General features: G+C 34.2%; 3 protein-coding genes across 3 annotated transcripts in view; 2 read left to right on the plus strand and 1 right to left on the minus strand.

Annotated features, from left to right (window-relative positions):
- The window catches only part of LOC111001265 (metabotropic glutamate receptor 2), a 58,305-nt gene extending 48,234 nt beyond the window's left edge, over positions 1-10,071 (plus strand). Inside the window, exons 14-17 of the mRNA XM_045628048.1 lie at positions 450-663; positions 7,402-7,553; positions 8,379-8,484; positions 9,336-10,071. Coding sequence (XP_045484004.1) covers positions 450-663; positions 7,402-7,553; positions 8,379-8,484; positions 9,336-9,517 — 654 coding nt within the window. The 3' untranslated portion in view covers positions 9,518-10,071. The remainder of the gene's footprint in view (positions 1-449; positions 664-7,401; positions 7,554-8,378; positions 8,485-9,335) is intronic.
- Positions 10,072-12,239: 2,168 nt separating this feature from the next.
- Positions 12,240-19,898, plus strand: LOC111001267 (ankyrin repeat domain-containing protein 13D). The gene is made up of 7 exons (XM_022271083.2): positions 12,240-12,678; positions 13,391-13,703; positions 14,161-14,858; positions 15,404-15,790; positions 16,397-16,506; positions 17,111-17,320; positions 17,983-19,898. The coding sequence occupies exons 1-6, from the start codon at positions 12,577-12,579 to the stop codon at positions 17,316-17,318; spliced, it is 1,818 nt and encodes a 605-aa protein (XP_022126775.2). The 5' UTR covers positions 12,240-12,576; the 3' UTR covers positions 17,319-17,320; positions 17,983-19,898.
- A 53-nt stretch (positions 19,899-19,951) lies between these two features.
- Positions 19,952-23,001, minus strand: part of LOC111001279 — a 39,774-nt gene continuing 36,724 nt past the window's right edge. Inside the window, exon 2 of the mRNA XM_022271132.2 lies at positions 19,952-21,036. Within this exon, the coding sequence (XP_022126824.2) occupies positions 20,979-21,036 (58 nt within the window). The 3' untranslated portion in view covers positions 19,952-20,978. The remainder of the gene's footprint in view (positions 21,037-23,001) is intronic.

Here is a 23,001-nt window from a genome sequence, read left to right on the forward strand (position 1 = left end):
CATTATATCTTTAAATTAGTTTTGCGGTTCAGTTATCTCTAGTAACACGCTCGAGGGCCTTATCTCGTTTATGAGCAGTTAGGAATGATGTTCGTTACTTTTATTAAGCTTTTGTATAGACTAGGTTTACAAGGCAGTTCCTTATAGACTGAATGGACTTTAAGTTAAGTAAACAACTAGGATTTAATGTCAAAATATCAGTGTGTGGGCTATTTTACAGAGGACATAAAACTAAAAAAAAATATCTACAACTAAAAATAAAGTATTTTTTGTAAATAAATTTATATACCACAGATGCTACAGTCATAGTCATAAGACTATTAATTTATCAGCAATACTTTGATATTATATACATATTTGATACAGAGTTAAAGTTTGGAGCCCCAACAAGAAATATATTGTCCTACCACATTATTCTTATTATTTATACAAATATCTTAATTTCTTAGGTTCTGATCGTGGTTGTTTGGATGATAGTTGCTCCGGCCCGAGCGATGTATCACTATCCAACACGGGAAGATAATATGCTGGTATGCGACTCATATGTGGATGCATCATACATGATTGCCTTCTTCTATCCTATCGTGCTCATCCTAGTGTGTACCGTGTATGCGGTGCTGACCAGAAAGATCCCCGAGGCATTCAATGAGAGCAAGCATATAGGTAAGTAATGAAAAAACATAATGAAATAATTGTACTTTAATCTTTTAATTGTCCACATTACTTTTTTATTTCCCTGGCGATTCAAAGCTGAGTGCATAGTTGATTGAGAAACAATAGTACGCAGAAAACAGGCTCGATAATCGATATAAGCGTAAAATTTTCGTAAGGCCCTAGATAGGTGTGGTGGGGTGAAAATCTCGTAGGCTGACATAGATGGCGCTACTAGTGTTAAAAAAAGCAGGGGTTTGCACGCCATGGACGCCCCAAAGAGGCTGTACCGGTGAAAAACATCAAAAAATTCAATAATTTTGGATAACCGATAAGTGGAATCGATTATTGGATCCCTGAAAGTATCAAATTAATGTGTTGGGCATATCCTAGATCAATATTTGTAAATGCGAAAGCTCCGCGCAAAGTGGCCGCGCGAGACATTTTCCTGTCGTCAGACCTCAAGAGAACTGCTCGGTGGACAGAAATTTTGCGTCGATATAGGTTGACAAGCCTGCTATAATATAATGGTGTGAAAAAATTGTATAATCGTTGTATTGTTCTCAACTGTAAACAATATTCAAATCAAATTCTATAAAAAAATCTATGTTAGCCAGGCCTGACCTGTTTAAACAAGTTGGCATTTCGTTTACGCTGAGGTGTGATAATAAATAAGGGCTTAGATACCAGCAAAATTCCGCTCCTTACCAAGTTGGTCCTACTTACTAAATTGAAGAAATTATTATTTTTCCAAACAGTGATTTCTGCGTCTGTTCCAACTGAAAAACCTTTATTCTGAAATTTATTCTAATTTGAAACGAAGGCACTGTGCGCCTAAATTTTTATTTTAAAATATAATTAGCTATATATAGATAAGCTTAAATTTATTATTTTATGCGTGATACTTGTTCCATTTAAATGATTGTATCACAGAACATATTGTATTTTTGGTATAATAGCTCGTGAAAGTCCCGATGTGTGTAATAAATAGAGTCGATAAAGCGATGAAAATTGAGGCTGTTAAAAGATAAAATGTTAAACTACGTATACAAAGAGGTATACTCGTAGTTAACGAAATCATTTTCATCGTGAACCGTTAGTTTTTATTTGTTAAAATATTTTCACAGGGCTCACTCGCACCGGCCCCCATTGTTAAAAACCCTTTGTTTCATCTAGTTTCACTGAAAATTCGTTCATTTTTAATCTCGCTAAAACCTGTTATCAATTCGCAGTTTCGTTTGCAAAATTTTACTTGTAAACGTCTCAAAGACAGGCTTTTCACACCTTTTTTATTTCAAGTTTATTAAGCCGTGTTGTCTATAATAGATACATAAGTTTTCTCGAGTTAATAAAATTTATTTAATGGACATAAATCCGAATTTATTACATTACATATCACGACGTTTAGGAGTTCTTAGCAATGACTTAAGCGAGATACTCCATCAAAATTTACGTTTATATCAGTTAATGTAGTTGAATATTTTACACTCGCGAAAACAAACGCCAATAATAGTATAAATACCTAATCAACTCTAAAAGCTCTCTTAATGGCAAGTATGTAGAAAGTAATTTCACGAACTAGCAAACCGATTTTAAATATTATTTTGTTCAGGGACAAAAGCCTGGGTTGGATTCGATTGCTATTAACTTTTGTGCTCTTCCCGTGTCATCTAGTATGTTATAATCAGTCTTGATAACTCATAATATATTAAACAAAAAAGTAATGCGATTCAGAATAGTCCAAATTTGTTGTTTACTAAAAAATGAAAAAACTGATCGACCAAGGCATATACGTGTGATAATATTAACTGGAATTGATCATAAATTTGAAACAGTAATTGAAAGATAATATTTATCATCGATTTACTTGTTTCTGATACCGTAATAGATAATTGAATTGTAATTAGAGATTGTGGTTAAGTGTTTATCTCATCCAATTAGTAAGCAAATAAGCGGCGGATTATGTATATAATTTGCTACTAATCTGACTTGAGTGGATCGTCAAATGTTCCATGGCAAATTGATTAACTTGCAACAGTTGCGTTGTTGTATCAACGAAACCATGAAATACCTACCATATTCACCAAATACCATATCAAAGGGCAAGTATATAGCAATAATAAAATGCTATAGAGTTCTACAAACTTCGACCAAACGCTTATTTATGTATAACGAAATTCTTGTGTCACCGAAAATTTTACTCAGAATGCACTTCTAAACCAAATATCGTTAACGTTAAAAACTATCGCGATTTTATAATATTTGAAACTGTTGTAATGTTAACACATTACACTTTTATATTAATAAATCGTTGCTAAAACGTAACATAAATTCGAAGATAACATTTTTACAAAATGCTCTTAAGAAACCGAATCAAACGGATTAATACTTATTTGAATCAGTACCCAGATTAGATTCAGAGTCAAGACATAGCACAAAGTATGACTCCTGACATTGACAAAATGACAATTTTAAAATCTTAATTAACAACAATTTCAAATCATACAAAAAAAAATCATACCGATTCTTAGACATTATAGTATAAAAATATATTTTTATTCATGATACCTAAATTCAGAACACACAAGTATACACATAGAACTGCTGTAAATAATGCGTAAGAGTTATGAATTTTGCTATGCGTAAACGATTAATATCTTTGGTCATTAATCTTGTCAAAAATATTCAGAATCAAGCAAGAAATTGATTTATTTGCGGCCCCGACTTTGTCAATTGATTACCGCCGTTTTGATTTTCAAAGTGATTTATAACGACCAGATATAAACGAATATTGCAATAATATTACATATTACTCTTATATACAAACGGTAAAAAACATTAAATTATATATGTAAATGCTGTCTATCAATCAATCTTTTATACATAGAATACATTAATTGTTCGTTATGACTTTTTAAAAGCCGTTAGTAATCACGACCTAAAATTTTTAATACGTGTATATAGTATTCCAAAGTATTTTTTCATAAACAAAGGTGGCCATTTCGAATAGATTTTTTTTTTATTTTTTTGCTGAGACTTTAATAAATATGTAGGTATGTATAAGTTTTAATGATATTAACTCATTAACATTACTTCATTTCTAACAGAACTTATGGCTGTACTAGGAACATTCGTCACTTACTTGAATCTTATTGGTACCGAAATCGAAGACTTATTGACTTTATATCATATCTCTCTATTATTATAACTATGTAGGATTTTATATATTTACTAGCGGATCCGACAGACGTTGTCCTGTCTATACGTCTTTAATTTGAAAATTTCAAACTTTTTTTAATAAGCTAAAACATTCTGGACCATTTTGATGAAAATTATTATTCAAATGTTATGACAATATCTAACGATCCAGCACATGGTCTACAATAACACAATGATAACAAAACCTTTTTTTTAATTTGATCACAGCGCTAACTGTCGGGACAGACTAAAATTAAAATTCGAATATTATTTAAAATTTGACAGTGCGATGGTAGCGCCGTCTGTCGGATCCAATGTAAAACATTCCAAAATCAACAACTACTAATTAATTAAAAAAAACATTGTCCAGCGGACAATATTGTGAATGTAAACCATTCTCGAATCTCCACGAACACACACAAAAAATTTAATCAAAATTGGTCCAGTCGTTTAGGAGGAGTTCAGTCACATACACACGCACACAAGAAATATATATATTAAGATTTACATCAAAATGGGAACATTCGTAATATTTATCGGTAAAACCGTAAGTAGTTAATCTCTGTCTATCGGACTTCAGAGCTTCTCCAGTGCTCATGTTCCTTTGAAATTAACTTTTTATGTTTTCCTACTGAAGTAAATTCGATACTTTGAAATAATATCTCGTTGTTGTGTTTTATCGCGAATGCTTTAAAGTTTTTACGTAGTTAAAAGTCGATAAGATGCCAAGTTGTGTCGTCTGCTTTCAAAGCTTTCAGCCAACAATAAAAAAATACGAGACTTAAAAGGTTCTCCCACTCATTTATCGAGATGACGTAGTTGACATTGGCACGTAAAAAGTAAAAACTCAATTTTGAGGAATTCTGTAGAAAAGGTCCAAAGAGTCTTAGAAGGGTATACAAAATCTTACATTAATTTTGTGGGATTATTATAATTATGTTGTTACATAACGTAGCACTTTATTAAATAATAAACACTAAATACTATTTTTAAATAAAACTTCTACATCTGTGAATGTATTGGCTTACTCGCCGTTAAAAGTTAACAACATGTAACAAGGTAGACGCGCAAAAGAAAAGACGCTCGGTCTGGGCCTTACAATAGTAGCTGATCAGCTTTTGACTTTTGATCCAAACCATGCCGGTTTTACTGTCATGACATCTACGTATGAAAGTCCACTTGTGCTCATGGATTAGAGACGCAGACTGAAGTCCAACTAGTGTTCGTTTTCTTTGTGTTTAATTTTTATTTAACTATTAAGAAACCAAAGCTGTAAACGTATGAAATTGTACTGTCAAACAAATGATAATAAACGTTTTCGGCCGATACTGGCCGAAAAGATTTTCTAAAATAACCTCTCTGAGCTTTTGACTTTTTCCACTAAGTCCTATAATCTGTAAAGGCTCGACGGCGTTAGTGCTTACGTCGCTTTTACGAGGGACTTGTGTATAATTATTATCTACTACCATCTGTGGCGTGGGTTTTAAACGTTTTCATGCTATTAATGCCTGGCTGTAAAAATGTATGTAAACATAACTTATATCTTGCTTTCGTGCTCAGTTCATAAGCATAGAAAATAACCAAATAATTTTACCGAACAATAATAAAAATTGGTAGTTGTAGATACTTTGGCTTCTTGGTGTGTTAAAAGAAAATGTTATATTGTGTATGTATTATAAATATTTTTTTTTTTTTTTTTTTTAATAATTTTCACTCTACTCCCCTGCCATAGTGTCCAGGGACTTTATATTTCACTGATATTATTTAACGCGTCGGGAATTACGCCCCGACTACATCGGTAATATTTTTATTAACAATATTCATGGGCGAGCCGGGGCGCAATTCCCCGCGAGACCCGCTCTTTCTGTTTTATTTGCCGCCTTTATATGTACAACTATTTTTTCACAGAACCGTTCCAGGCACGGTCTGTGCTTTATTAATATGTCCTGTAGGCCGTTACGGTCTACAGTCATCTGTATTTGTTGCTCCAGGTCGTGCCTGGACGATGCGAATATAGGGCAGTGTAGAAGCACATGTTCCACTGTTTGCTCTTCATTACTGCAGGCACATGTTGGGCTTGTCCTAATTTTAAATCTGTGCAAGTAATATGCAAAGGCTCCGTGCCCTGTTAGAATTTGCGCCATCTGGGGTGTGAAACGCTTCTCTTTTACCAATTTATACGCAGTTTTAACATTGCCTATAAATAATTTTGTAGTTCCAGCTGTTTCACCCCCCAGGTAGCGCTCATTCCATACTTCCAGAGTCCTTTGCCTTATCTGATGTTTAATATATGACAGGGGGTATGCAGCGTATTCAGGTTCTGACCTTAGTTTTTCCGACGCTTCTTTTGCTAATGTGTCCGCTCTCTCGTTCCCCGGCGTACCAACGTGCGCCTTTATCCAGAAGAGGCTTATATGAGTTCCTGTTCTCCGGCACTCTTCCAGGCTCCGGCGGATCTCGGCTACCTGGGGATCGAGAGATCGTCCACTCACTATAGCATCTAGTGCTGACTTTGAGTCACTGTATATTTTAACGTCGCGCTTGTTTTTATCCACGTGGCTAGTCGCGTTCCGTAGTGCCATCAGTTCGGCTTGAAATACTGTGCAGTGGGGCGCCATCTTCATTTTCTTGCTGTTTATTTCCATTACATCTTTCCATTCTGTCCAAGCGGCGCCCACTCCTGTACTTGTTTTGCTGCCGTCCGTATAGATTTGTGTGCCGCCGTGTCTTGCGATTTCTTCCGGATTTATGAGCATCTTATAGTCAAGTTTTGTTTGTTTCGCCGGGTGTGGGAGATCCACATATCGCACTCTCTTCTCTAATTCCTCGCCCTCCTTCAGTATTTCCGTGCTGACTCCCCTTTTTATCTCGTATAAGGCAGCGGCTTCTTGAATACGTAGGTCTAGAGGAAGTATCCCGGCCAGTAGGGTTGCCGCGTGTAACGATGTCGTCCTATAAGTTTTGGCAATTTTTTGGGCAAAGCCCCTTTGCAGATGGTTTAGTTTTTTCCGTACACAGATTTTATTTGTCGCGGGAGCCCACACCGCGGCCGCATACATTACGATTGGTTCAATAACGGCAGTGTACGTGGTCGCGATAACCTCCTGGTTTAGTCCCCATTCGATCTTCGCGGCTTTAGCCAGCTGTTTATATATCTGAATGGCTTTCCGGCATACTCTCTCCACATGTCTGTTGAATGTGAGTCTAGAATCCAGATCAACTCCGAGGATTCGGATGTGGTTATCCATCTGTATCGGTACATTATTCATATTTAGCCGTGGGGTGTCATATTTTAGTTTGCGAGTCACCACCATGGCTTTGGTCTTGTGTGGCGCAAATTTCAGTTTGTTTAGGATACCCCATCTATGTGCGTACTTATAATAGGCAACACTGTTTTAGAAGAATTGTAAGGCACCTCTTTAATAAATTTTTGTCATAGATTAATAGTAGTTGAAACTTTATTAACTGTGCTTGACATGGGTATTAATTAATGCAAAACTTTTACGAAATGATAGGTACATAGGATTAATATAAATTTATTTTATGTTTTAGGTTTTACGATGTATACGACCTGTGTGATCTGGCTGGCATTTGTGCCTCTGTACTTTGGTACTGCGAGTCACGTGCCATTGCGCATCACGAGCATGGCGGTCACCATATCTCTGAGTGCAAGTGTCACCCTCATCTGCTTGTTTTCTCCTAAAGTAAGTATTTACATTTCAAAATGTCATCTCCAAGTCTATTGATGTCTTTCTTATCGATTATTTCTTATTTCTCTGTTTTAAAGAAAAAAGTGATTTTGTCTAGCAACTCAGTTTTATTAAGATAATGAAACATTACGTCTATAATATTTATTTCAAAAAGTTTATGACATGCTATGGTAAAGATTATATTTCATCTAGCATTAGTTATATTATGTCAATGCCTGTGAAGTTAGTGTAGCATGAATTAATTTTTGATCTTCGGCTTTTTGCGACTAATAAAGATATTGTATTTGCATTTTATAATTATGGTTTTATATATGCACACAATGTCATATTAATATATTGCTGAATGAATTTCATGCGATAATTAATCTCCAGAATGTCAAAAATACCATATTATTGCTTTAATTTTACATTAATACAGCCCCATCGGCCTAGAGTCTCAACTAAGAACTCGAACGAATAAATCCGCGAATTTAGCTCGGCGCACAATTACACTTACTGGAGAATAGATTAATGTTAAATGTTCAAAGAACTTTATTAATAATTACAAAAATGTATTTTATTTACATGAGAAACTTAATAGCGAGAAACACGTCGCCAATTTAAGTAGGTATACTATGTTCAGTCTAATATGCATCTTTTAGCATTTGTTAAACGATTAAAATAGATGATAATATTATGTAACAGACACCGAATAATTTTATCCATAAAATAAAAAAGATTAAAGGAACAGATGTGATGACCAATACCCCTCTAGGGTTGTAACGCTATGGGGTCATATCCATGTAACATTAATAAATAACGTTCCCTTTAACATTTCAGTTGTACATAATCCTTATAAGGCCGGAAAGAAACGTACGTCAGAGCATCATGCCGGTGCGCTACAGCCGGAAGCCGATGGCCGCCCTTCCCCATCCGGCCGTTAAAAGTGAGTTTACGCTCTCCTTAATGAGGTTAAGCGTTATTAATCACACTTTTAAACAAACTGTAGCTTTAATATAAAATATACATACGTCAAATATTTGATTATAGATACTGAAGGAATAGACGCGTGGCCATGCTTTCTATGAAAATTATTTGGTTTCAAACTTAATACGATACAAATCACATAGAATACGACTTTCTTATACTTACGAGAATGTAAGTGCGTGCTCCTGTTTCACCATGCTTGCTGATAGAGGACAACTCTTTGCCTTTAATTTATTTTAATATTTTTTATTACTCAAGATACACTTACGTAATATGAAACATGGTGTAATAGTTGCAGCTCCTTACAAATGTTGAGTAGAAGAAAAAACTTGGTGGATAAAGAATGGCGGAAAGTTTATTGGCTTGATTTGAGAACTGACAGTAAATGTTAAAATAAAATCAAAAATCAATCAAAAATCATTCTATCTATATTTCTTTTTTGACGTTCATGAGTGTACATCGTGATACCTACATAAATAAATGATTTTTTTATTTTTTGACTTATACTTTCAATAAAGGAGCAAAACAATTATTAAACACACCGAATAAGCATTTCCGAGCCTTTAAGCTCTGTGATCTATGGCACCGGTATAACTTAACATCAGATAAGTTTCCTGTCCGTATTATATAAAGAAAAACTTAAACCAAGGCTATCTTTTGAAATTTGTGTAAATAAATTGGGAACTGGCAGAAAATTTCAATTTAGAAGGATTTAATTTCTTTAATATCTAAACGTTTATAATTGTACATAATTGCTTACATAGACACATTATGTTTTATTATATAAATTAACACAAATATTATTTACAGAGCCACCGAGTGCTGATAAAGAAACACAGACAGCAGTAGCCGACTTCAACAAACTAACAAACGGACAAACAGTAATACTGAAAGCCGACGAGAAAGAAGATAAGAAGAAAACAAATGTAAAAATCGCCAATTGCGATTCTGAAAATAAATTAAAATCAAACGATAGATCTGAGTCCTTATAGCAACGAACCACGTCAAAATCTTTAACAGACGTATGTATTAAAAACAATATTATTCTAAGAAAGAAAAGTTGTTCTTGTAGGATACGTGAACGAAAACCTATCATTGTTTAAAGTTATTGTAAAAATATATATATATTTTGTGTAAATATTAAAGAAAAAGACGCAAAGTGATGTTGTAAATATGTTGTACAGTTTCTTCAATAAATACTAATGGGAATGAGCCCTAAGCGAGGACGGAGTGAAAAATATTATTAATTGTACATTTTTAAACTCTCTAGGATAAGAATTGTATCATGTATACCTTCATAATTATAGGTAATGTTCAAAAGTGTTAAATAATTCATTCTTATTAAAGGTATAATTTATTCAGAGGTTTATAGTAAACATAAAAACGCACAATGTGATATTACAAGAAAATAATATTACTGAATTTTCTGCATTTGCGGGTTTTGTACTAATTTGTACTCACAATTCATCTATATATTCTTAAAGGTAAAAAATGGAGAATACTACATTTATGGAAAAAACACTCCATATTTAAATAAAATAATAAATTTGACAGTATATTAATATTTATAGTGTTAAACGTAAATTTATATTTATTAAACTATATTATGTAGAGTTTAAGATATATAATGCTCAAGTAATTTAAAAAGTGTTTTCACTCCGTCTTTTGCTTACCCCATTATGTATTTAATAATTGTATGTCGTGCATAATTCCTATGTATTATTAAATCAAATGAATAAACAAATTGATGTTGAATGAGTTTAAATTTTTTATAAGACCCTAAGGTTTTAACTTTAACTTTTTAACTCCTATATCAGTCCATCTCCTATCCAGTCTACATCTGGCCATATTCAGTTCGTATATCGTACTTTCAACAGATACAACAACACATCTATATAGAAGACCAGAAAAGGTCGGGGCGGTCGCGTTTTGTTTAAACTACAAGGCTGTTAATTCTGTTAAAGCCAGAATTCGTCCAAACCCCATTAGGAAGTAAAAATCTGGTAAAATCTGTGGCGTATTAAACATGACGGTACTTATTGTCGATATTTAAGACATGTCCTAAATCAATCATACAAATTTCACAATGAACACTATAATAAGCAAAATGAAAAAGTGTACGCTCACAGTTCTAAAGAAGCTGCTTAAGTGGTCGGAAAGGTTCATCGGGGTCAACATCGTACGTCAGTGGGTAGCAGTGGAAAGACAGCCATCTGACGTGATAAAGGAGATCAAATACCAACGCACAATGGTCACACTTCAGACTTCTACGTATGTTTCTTTGGTAAGTTCACGCTAGCAGATGACATATATATAGGCCCTCCCCGCACGATGCATCATGCAGCTGACATTATTTCAGGTCAAATTAATGTATTAGAAAAAACTCAGCCGGAGTACTTTAGCTTATTTTCTTACCAACTCCGCCTAGCCAATTTGCCAATTGCTTGGTTTACTTATTGGTCAACCGAGATCTATTGAAAATGAGGGCAATCTATCGGCAGAATCATTAGGCTTAGCATTAAGATTAGAATTTAGAATTCCATAAAGGTTAGGATTTGGATTAGCGTCTCTAATGTTCGTAACGATTCGCATTAAAATTAGGATAGGGAGTAGAAGTCGGATTAGTATTATTTATTTAAATTGGATTGAATTAAATCGTTATTAGGTATGTTATGTTATGTTATGTTATGTTATGTTATTAGGTATCAATATGAAAAAAAAACAAAATTAAGAACTAGAAATATTAAGTGATCAGAAAACCGATGCAACTTAAACATACAATCGATATCAATTGTAAAAGTAAAAACTAGGAGTAACGAAAAGTTAATCATTAATAAATATAAAACAAAAGTAATGATAATCGATAGATCGAAAACTCACAGGCACTAGTGAACTGAAAGATCAAAAAATAGTAGATGAGTTCATACAAGGTATGTGGACCATGAAAGGCCTCTGTAACGAATAAACCATTCTTATTAATTAATTAACTAGATAAATGAAAGAAACAAGTTATTAATTAACACTTTGTTTTATTGTGGAATATATAAATTACTTTTTTTTATTGTAGACGTGATCAATATTAGGCCATTATTATAAATCAGCCGTTGAACATAAAACTAGAATTGGTTGGAAGCTTCATAAAATTAAAATCATTCATAACTGAGAATCTTAACAAAAAAAATTGTAAGAACTTCCAAAAATTCCATTTTGGAGTTTTTACAACGTTTTTTGAAACTTTAGCCATTAAAGATGGCGATAGCTGTATTGAATTATTGCAAATAGCAGCTTTTAAGATCACGCAAAAACATGGCGGATAAACGCCGTTTTTTCTACACTGCCGAAATATTAATAGGGCATTGACTACCGAAAAGCATGAGCGTTAATATGTGTCTTTTCGTACTTCGTAGCACTGTCATGGCGGCGCTTATCGTATGATGTATCCCGACTCACGCCTTTATGGCCTAGGCTACCAACTGTCGACACTAGCTGACATTTTCATACAAATTTAGTTGTCGACATACACTACTGTTAAGCTGTCTTGACTAGACCCCCAGATGTGTTTCGTTATTAATTGTTGTAGTGAAAACTTAAACATAATCATATACTCTATATAATATGCATCTGTAGCCATCTCAAGTTTGACAGTAAGTGTTCATTTATAAATGTCAAATCACATTGACTGACGTACGTCATAACTCATAACCGTGTCCGGTGTCATACCACCAAGAATAAAATTTATGAAAATAACGTCTACATTAGTATAAAATAAAGCTCATTAAATATGAATATCTGATATATTCATATCAAGCTAGTTTATAAATAAATGACAATAACAGGTGTTTACTGTTAAGGTGTGCCGGAAAATCATTCATTCATCATCAGTCTATGAAACAGTCGGTGCCCCATCTATTTAGATTAGTTAGACTGTGTTAATTGTTTTTCAAAATATTTTTAACATGACTTCTAGTCTTTAACTATACTTTTAACTATAAACTCATGTAACTAGTGTGGATGTCAAACTGAGTCGTAGGAGTAGCTGGTGGTGGTAAAGATGCCGATGAGCGCAGATGAGGTTTCTGAAAAGTTCCCTGTACATTGGCTTGTGTGGAACGATAATTATGAAGAGCTTCGTATTGCTTTAAACAATAAGAAGGTATGTAAAAAATATAGGTATAAATTTTTATCTCATAACCTTTCACCTTTAAATGAAAAAAAATCACAACAATAACATAACAACATGTAAGCACAATAACAGTTTATACATTTTATTGATTTCAAAGCATGAATTGAATTGACATTAATATTTTTGTTATTTTCCTTTACCCTACAAATGAAACTTAATGGCTTTCTTAGAATGAAAAATCAATTTCTGGACTAAGGTAGAGTATGCTGATGGATGTGAGTTTCAGTTTTAATGTAACATACACAACAAAAAGTGATTAAGATCATTTTTGGTTTTGTTTAATTGGAATACAAACAAAAATGCCTAAATATTAGCTGACTTTAAGGCATGACTAATCTCATTATAGATAAGTGTGAAGCCCCACAGTGTGGGTGTGTAATGGCTAATATCTGCTCTTGTGTTAGATGAGTAGTAACTAGTGAGCCTAAATCTCATTATATACAATCATTGGTGTGTTAACAAAAGTACCTTATATTCTACATAATTCGACAAATAACGATAAAAATTACCAATAAAACATGTTATATCATAATTAAATCTCTATTAAGCTAAGCATTATATGTTGATTATAATCATTTTATTAAAAAACTACAAATTAAATAACTGCAACTTCAAATAATTATTCTTATTTATAATTTTAGAATATAGATTGAATTTAATATTAACTAAAACTTAATTACAGTGGAGCTCTGAGGAACTAGAGTCTCATGACCCACGTGGACGAACACCTCTTCTATTAGCTGTGACTTTGGGTCATCATGAATGTGTGCGTGCATTACTTGCTGCTGGTGCAAATGTGTGTTGCGATCGGGATGGATGGACAGCAGTTCAAGAAGCAACTGCGAGAGGTCATATTGGATTATTAGCAGCAGTCCTTGCCAGGAGAGACCATGCTAGACATGCTGCTCGTGTTGCTGCATTACCAGCACTGCTGAGAAGACTTAGCCTGGCACCAGACTTCTATGTTGAGATGAAGTGGGAATTTACTTCATGGAGTATGTATTTAAAGCATATAAATTTAGTCACAAGTATATTTTAAGTAAAAAGTACTTAGTAGAATACTAAGTAATAACTATGCCCCACTAGTACACCCTTTCATATTTCATAGTGTCAGGTTGTATAGCCTTTAACCTTCCTTAAATGTATGAGGATACTTATCAAGAAGACTGTTCATCAAAAGAAACTCTTCAGCTTGTTTAGATAGATATATTAATATCAGTGTGGTATTTGAAAAATTAACATAAGTATTGTTTGGTTCATGTATATTTTTCATATGAAGTAGTTTATTCACAAGTTTAAATCAAGCATCATCTTTGGGCATTATCTCCTTGGATAAATAACTTCTAATTTACCAAGTATAAATAAAATTTTCATGAGGGAAATAAACTGAAATTTTTTATATAACATTAGCTATATGCTGTAAATTTATATGTTGTTGTTGCTATGTTTCAGTTCCACTGGTCTCCCGGATCTGTCCATTTGACACATATCGTGTATACAAACGCGGGGCCAACGTGCGAGTCGACACAACATTACTCGGTTTCCATGACAACCGGTGGGAGCGCGGCGATCGGACTTACATCTTCTCCGGACAGGGTGACTCTGCAAAATTACTAGAACTGGACCACATAGCTGGAACCGTATGGACCGAAAGGGTGGAAGGAAGTGTCTCTGCTGATGACTGGCCACTCCCACAAGCTTCCCATCTGAATCATCGTCTTCGCACACCAGTCCATATTAACTACCTCGATACAGATAAGATCTGCTTTGAGCGAAGCAAAAGTGGGATTTGGGGCTGGCGTCAGGACAAAATGGAAAATGTCAACGGTTATGAGTGCAAGGTGTTTGGGGCGAATAATGTGGAGATTGTCTCGAAGACACGGTGGGAGCACGTGCCCCGTTCTGAGAGGAGGGCTGTGCGTGCGCCGCCGTTAGCGGGGCTACTTGCCGCCGCCGATGATGAGGGCGCGCCGCCGCCGCCGCCACCAGATAGAGAAGATGTCGCAGATATGCCCGACTTAAATCCATCTTGGGAGCAATACTTCGATGAGGGTGTGGAAGAATGTGAAATTGGTCGTCCGCGTGAAATCACTTCAAAAGTGCAGAAGTTTCGCGCTACGTTATGGCTTTGTGAAGACTACCCCTTAGAGGTAAGTCCTGTCCAGTCCAGTTGTGTTGGATTTATTAAACATTTTATATGAAATGTTAATTCTAAGTATAAAGAGGATTTATACACTGCAATACATCTCCGAGTTATAATTCTTGGATAATAGTATATTAGTCCATGCCTTGCTTACGCCCGAACCCAATAATATATAAACAAGCTCAGATTGATAACTATCTCAGATTGGGGATTCTGAGACGTGTTGTCGTTCCATTTTATCAATATAAACCAAATAAAGTAAAAAATACCTATGCACATTGTTTCACCCGTCTGAAAAACTGTAAAAAATTATTGATAGGATATTGGCACAGTTGAACTGTCATTTTTTATTCAATGGTCTATCCACAGATACCAATCCGACCTACCATAGATAACTGGTATTGACAGGCTATTACAATCCGTCGATTGGTTATTGGCACACTTTTACATCATTTGGATTAACATGTCTATTTCAGATGGTCAAAACTGGATTGAGATAGGTTATTGGGTTTAGGTCATAGTGAATGGAACTCTGACATTGTACACTTTCAGTTGCAGGAACAAATAATGCCAATCCTTGACCTCATGGCATCGATATCTTCCCCGCACTTCGTGAAGCTAAAAGACTTCATACAGTTACAACTTCCATCAGGCTTCCCGGTTAAAATTGAAATACCACTCTTCCACGTGATCAATGCAAGAATTAGTTTTGGGAACATATTTGCACGTGACACGAGCGTGCGATACGTTGAATGCGTGCCCGAAGGAGATAGGTTGACGTGTCTCATAGATGACGCTTGCTTCGCCATAGGGAGGGGCTATCGGGAAGCTGGGCCCGTATCAGAGGACAGGATCGCCAGCATCGCTGATGATGACGAGGAATTGTTGCATTACGCAATACAGCAAAGTCTAATGGAAGCAGGAACGCAAAGAGACCAGGTATACAGATAATGTACTCATTTTATTTTACTAGAGCATATAATATTATGTTTGTTATCGAGTATTGTAATAGAGTTTTCAAATTGTCAATATTTTTCTCGTTTTTTTCTATTTTATCATATATCTGTGTATAACCCTCGGGTAAACACAGACTATTAAACTGAGTCATCTACTGTATATAACATATTTGTTCTATTCATTAATTTCATTCAAAAATCATTATTTTTTTTATAATTAAAATCAGACCAGAAATAACTTAATCTTTCTCTTAAGTCGGATAATTAATACAAATTAATTATAATTTATTGTTTTCATTACTCGTACATAGTAAAACATAAAAATAAATTTGGAAAATAAACTTGCTTTAAATTCTTCAATCCACACATCGTTGTTTGTCACAATTAATTAAAAAAAGTATAATGGTACCATTAATGTCGAGTTATATATAGTATATATTCCGGCTCGAAGGACTAAAAATGGATTCAGCCCAATAATTATCATTTAATGCCATTTTCATACAATTTCAGCGACGCCATCTAACTGAAAATATTTTAGCTTTATTATAATACTAATAAAACATATTCTATATATTATTATATATTACAGGTAGATGTTTGGGAAGCCCTCCGAGGAGCTAGGCCTGTCACGCCCTCTCCCCCCGCGCCCGTTTCCAACGTCACTCTTGATGAGGATCTAGAGCAGACTATGCTGCAAAGGTAATTTCTTTATTTTACTATATCAAATAGTCACAAAGCCAGGTACATTGGTATCTAATTGAAAGTTTTGTTATTAACACAGACTGAACAAAAAATGGTAAGTCAAAAATTTTATTTATATTTGGTATATCAAAGCATTTATTTATAAAACACAAAAATTGGCACCAACTAGTAGATTTGCTTGGATTTTTTACACGCGGAACCAGCCCTGAATGTTTGACGCTCAGATCAAATCTCTCATTTATTTTTTTATTATTTCCCAAATCCATATTTTCCATTATAAAAAAATACACACTGGATAGCAAATAGTTAAAAATATATTTTAATTCGTCTCACAGTAATGTTAATTGGTAAACGCATTTTGATGTATATATGGGTGATTTAAAATATCCAAATATTTTTTATTGTATTAGAATGTGCAAAAACATAAATCAGAACGATAAACAACCGATGTAAGGAAATCAAATCCATGTATTACAATTCCAAAAAGCACTAAATGTCTCTGCGTCATCAAACTAAAAACCTTTGCCTGTTAAAATATTTCCCTAAGTTCGTCTGCCTATTTGAGCTGGTTTTGCGTCTGTAGCGCTAGTATGATTTGTAGAGCTATTGCGGAGTCGTTGCGGATCGCAGCGGGGGCAGTTGACGAGGAAAAAGAGGAGAGTCCAGAAGCGGAAAATGTAGAAGTGGAAGATGAGCTTAAAGCGGCTTTAGCGCTGTCAGCAGCGGAACATGAAGCGAGACGAGCGGAAATAAGGGACGAAGAGAAGGCTTTAGACGAAGTGTTACGATTATCGATGAACGATAAATAGCGGTAAGTATTTCAGTGTTACCAGATAATAATTTACGAAATACCGGTTTTTATGTAAGTACTAATTATGAATATAATAAGAATAAAACGAAAATTAAAAAGGGATACAATTATATACAGAAATATGGTAGTATTAATGGTTTACTGCTATAGTCAAATACATAGTAAAAATATAGTTTTTGCTGTAATTATTTTCTGGTATCACTAAGCTATCATTTCATATTACTTGCTTGTTTACCTAATTTAGGATGTAGTCTGAATATGTACTAGTTCTTGGGATTTACTGTGTTTAATATTTTCCGCTAGTGAGAACGGTCTAGAATTTACATTCATGTGTGCAAACAGAGAGAGGCCTAGAGAAAATTTTAACCATACTATTACTAATGTATAGATATAACGTTCAGAGTAACATAACATAATTAATTCCACATATAAGACCTTTGTGGTTTTTATTAATATTCTTATGTGAAAATCCAAAATGATTTTTGAAAAAGCTCCATCTTGCGGTAATTATTGCAACTAACCTATTTTGATGTAAAATAATGTTTCATATTTAATTGAATAGCTTAATACTGTTTTAACAAAAGTTTAAAACCCTAAAGATTTTTTTTTACATATTTTAGGTAATTTTTTTAAGAATATATGTTTATTGTTTACATTTTCAGCCGGAAGTTCAAGCTGTCGCGGCGATAAAGAACATCGTCTGCAGCTATGAATGAACGTTTCAGTATTCCTATATATATCTTATTTTGAGTCTGACTTAAATTTGTGACAATTATTTTTTAATATGACAGTCGTGGTGTCACGTGAAGCGGACATTTTTTTTGCTTATAATAATGGTTCATAGACTTCCTAATATGTCAACGTAATTAGAACATTGGTCGAAACTAACCCCATTATTTTTTTATCTATCTATGACAGATGGTACATTTGGTGCCGTCATTGGACGTCATCAATTAAAAAAAGAAACTTAGAGTTACTCCCATGTGACTAGGCTACCGTCATACTATTAGTTAGCTAAATACTGTCTCTTACTATTAACTAATTAAAAACATTCTGAGCACGCTCTCATATCGAAGGTTTTTATTGTGAATCGAAAGTTTTGAACTGTGTACTAAAGCTAGCCTAGTCTGCTCAAAATCAGGAGATGGCAACACTAATTAAGTGATTCCCGCTAACGTACGGAACAAGCGGGGTTGCTATTCTCAGCTCAACTTTTTACCCGCTACTTAAAAATTCAAACAAAATCCCGATGTCTGTTTGAAAAACGCTTCTGTTGTAAAATAGTGAGTGATTGCTTCGTGGGAAACATTAAATTAAGTTTCGACCTTGACTTAACCTAGGTTTGGAAGGTATTAATAGATACGTCCCCTGAATCAAAAATAATAAGTTACAAAAAAAATATTATTGACGAAACTTAATTATTAAATTAATTCGAAAAAATTGTCTGCAAAGAATTCCTTTCCGCTTCACGTCCAACAGAAATCGCATTTACTTTTTAAGAAGTAATAAGTTATTTATTAAAATTCTAAGTATATTTTGGTGCGATTTTGGTGTGCTGGACCTGACGCGCGTGTTATAGTGTTAATATCGAATAGTATTAACAATAATATTAACAGGCAACACTATTGCTACTTGGTAACATTATTTGTTCAAGGCAAATCAAACATTTAATCGACTGATTTAATTTTGTATTTGATCTCGTATATAAGCTGTTTCGACAAAAGATGAAAGATCCCTGTATCAATGTTTTACACCAATGCTTTTAATTTACAGTTAATTTTTTACTTTATTAAATTATTATTACGTAATTTAAAAGTCGTTCATAACTCTATAGATTATATTTTTTTATTAAATTAAAATAATATTTGTAAAAATCAATAGTATGGTATCATTGCATTTTTTTGTAGATTCGATTGTATGCTGTATTGTACTTTACCGATGTAATTGTTACGTTTAGTATCATGAAATTCGGAAGTGTAACAGCGCCCTCTATTGTCTATAAAAAGAACTAATTTCATCAGTGTAATTTCGTACGTCGTCGTGTTGTATAACTTCGGTGCTGTTTTTATTGTTAATATTTTCTGTGAGATATGGAAGAAAAAAAATTGCATATTACTTTTTATAAAATATTTTATAACAGTTGTGAAAATGATTTCGCACTTTTCTTCCATTGTCCACATCTCTTTAGTTGTAACGATGACTTTATATTGTCCGATATTTGTTTACGATATCGCATATAACGATACATATACGTTAAGCGACCTCTTTATTTGTTTCCTACTTTAGTTAATAATAAAAGGAAATAAGCATTTAATTACTAATTAAATGTATTGAATTTTCCTACAGTTATAAAGTTGAAGGAAAAGCAGGGTAAAACACCCTGAAACCATTTTGTTTGACCAAACACAATATTGATATTTATCAATTGCAATTGTAAATACTTATATAATATTTTTAATTAAGATGTAAAAAGCGGCCAATTGTGTGAGTGGAGCTGCAAAGGCGCTAAGACTTAATCCTTCCACAAAATATATTGTAATCAAATCGATTGTGCATAATAAATATACCTATTTATATACTAGTGTGTTTTCTTTATATGATAGGGGGAAATAAAAACCAGACACGTAATTATCTATGTATTTAAAATTTAATTTTCATTACTTATATACAAATTACAACATTCACTATTATAATAGATATTAGTTGTCCTATATTTACACATGTAGTACACTTTAGAAGCGTAATTTCATTTATTCAAGTTAATAAATTACACGAGGAAACTTTTGGAATAGTGAGTAGTGACAAAGGACTTTGCCTTCGCGGGGGCGAGCGTGTACGCACGAATACGTATACACACGTGCACGCGTGCACCTCATTTCGGCCGTACGCACACACGCACGCCACGAATTCGGAATAGAAAAAATGGAAATGTACACTAGAAACGTTAACACCGATAACTTGATGCGCTATACTATACAATATACATTAGGGCGGTGTGTGCGTGCGCGCGGCCGCCGGAACTCGACCGCACATTCAATACTTATCTAAATAATACATAAATATTCCCAAAAAAATTAACATGAACAATATTATTATTATAATAGATAACTTAAAACATAACGAAAATAAATATTTATTTATTTGCAATAGTAGAATCGTTCGTGGGAGAGGGGGGATAGCGCCCTCTCGATTGGGTAGTCAGTCTCTACACACTACACTTACTCTCAGTACACTTTAGACGTTTTATGAAAAATAATTACGACTACACCACAGTTTGGCCTTTCCGACAACTTTACGGAGACCGGGCTAAAAAATCTACGAGATATCATAGCATCGCGATTTGAACGAGATGTTAAACTCTTTCATAAATGGACAGTTCAGAATCATGCCCCCAACTTTGCAGAATAACAATGCGATAATGACAATATTTGTGCAAGTTCGTTGTTGGCATTTCATTTGGCTCATAATCTTGGAACTTTATAACGCAGTAGGTAGTGTGTGAGAGATTAGGATTTGGGGGTGTAGTGTCGAGTTCGGACGGATCAGTTCGTCGAGCGGAGTTCCATTTCAACCCTCGGGAACATATGACGCCCGACGCTGACTTGTCTTCTTGGGGGGGTCAGTGCGCGGGTGGAGGAGGCCCGCGCGGGGCCCGAGGTCAGTCACCGGTTGCTGTTACCGTCGTCCAACTCCACGGACTGTTGTAGCTTTTCTGGCTGAAACGAGAAAGATAGCAGTTACAATATTGTTAATTTTATTAACTATATTATATTCATGTGTGGCAAACATTCACACACAACAAACGCGAATAAATACTAGACATTTAAGAAACTTTCTTTAATGACAACTCTCGCAAGAGTATCTCTACCACTGAAAAGCATTCTAAGCATCGAGTGTAAATAAAGTAATTCCAGTCACTTAAGTTTCTAAGAGTTTTATTTCAGCAAACAAGGCGTTCTTTGCCACAACTATTCATATCACAGAATAAATATAATAAACAGTAATTTAACCATACGTCATCATTTTAAATTTATTTTCATATAACAACCTCCGACAGTAATAACAAACAAAACTTTTGATAGAAAAGGCAAAAAATGTTCACAGGTGAAAATATACTCATAAATTATATGAAATATTTTGGCATGTTAACAAAATGTAATAATAATAGGTACGTGTAGTGCCACCCCATGTGAGGGGCGGAACAGGGTGGCACCTCCCCACACCCTGTCACACCCACTGATATTGAGTTGACAAAAATAATTATTATTTTCTTGTTCGTAATAATTTTTAGGTTAATATTTGGTAGCGTTTGTTAGGCTTTCGATATTTTACTAAATACGAAATAATTCTCTCCTAATAAGTATCTAAAGAGACTAGTTAATTTAGAAGGGCCCACATATTTGTCCTTTGACGAACAACTTCTAAACGACAACGACAAACAGCAGATAAACTAACATCAATAAATTGTCAACTGTCAGATGCCAACAACCATGTGTCATGTTATGACATGGCAAAATAAAGTTCAATATTAAGTATATCTCCAAATAAGGTGAAGTAGCAGAACTTATACGTAACCACTTCATTGTTCTCAGTCGCATGTTGAGTCCAAAAAAAAATCGTATAAACTAGTAGCCCCAATTTGTTAGGTAAAGGGCTAAAAGTGTAAAGAAGAAATCATAAAGCGGAGAGTGAATACTTACAATACAAGTATTCAATCTCCGCTTTATCACTTATCTGTATAAGAAATTGTCAATACTCTATGAAAGATACAAAGTACAGATTTCAAGGAAACTCGTAACGAATCCGTCTCCACTCTCCTCTCTTTATTACCTAGGTAATAGTTGCAGCAGCCATTAATGTGTAATGGTCCATTAAATAGAAATGTATATCTTCACTCGAAGCTACAATTTTATGGACGTCGCAGTTCTTATAATCCTTGGTAATAAACTCCTATAAAGTTGGTAAATTTTAAAAATTGTGTTTGGTACTATACTACATTACAACGAATGTAGTATAGTAGATTTTTCTATTTTAATCAGTTATTGGTTTCATCTACCCAAAGTATGCGATACGTGGCCAGACTTCATGTACGTTCGTTTCCTTTTGCATGTATCTTGGGAAGGAACTACAAACATTTTTTTTCACGATTTTTGGCAAACTTTTTTTGGAGACTAAGGCGGGACGGCGTAACTCCGTATTCTCACCATAAAAGTAAAACATACAAATAAAAATCAGCAATTCCACTTTGAAATAAGTGCATATCGGTATATAGTAGTATAGAACAATGATGGGCATGTTCGTATTGCGCGCCTGTCTGTCGGTGCGTATTATAAAAGAAAGGAGATAATGTAATGTATGTGCGAACGGAAACGGATGTCGTTTGTAACGATATACAATCTGTGCCGCCGGCGCTGCCTGCGCTTAATACAGACCCACAAATAAAGGTGTACAGTCTGAATTATTTTATATAAATGCTATAATAGGACGGCTTTCCTTACAGGGATTGAATAAAGTATTTTAGCTATCTGCGGTTATACCCGTTGTGTGTGTGTGTGTGTGAACGCTAATACAGAACGGAGACAGGCTATTTGGAAGGAAAGTTGTGAATAGAGAGTCTTAGTTTTAAAACGACAGGCAATGTCGACACCGTATAAAGTTTTAAAGATTTTACAAAATCCCAA

This window comes from Pieris rapae, chromosome 4 (assembly GCF_905147795.1).
Source record: "Pieris rapae chromosome 4, ilPieRapa1.1, whole genome shotgun sequence".
NCBI classification, from domain to species: domain Eukaryota; kingdom Metazoa; phylum Arthropoda; class Insecta; order Lepidoptera; family Pieridae; genus Pieris; species Pieris rapae.

Coding starts and splice junctions, on each gene's coding strand:
- LOC111001267 (XM_022271083.2), top strand. CDS start 12,577: ATGCCGATGAGCGCAGATGAGGTTTCTGAAAAGTTCCCTGTACATTGG. Junction 15,791..16,396: donor CAGGAACGCAAAGAGACCAG/GTATACAGATAA, acceptor TATATATTACAG/GTAGATGTTTGGGAAGCCCT. Junction 16,507..17,110: donor GAGCAGACTATGCTGCAAAG/GTAATTTCTTTA, acceptor TATGATTTGTAG/AGCTATTGCGGAGTCGTTGC.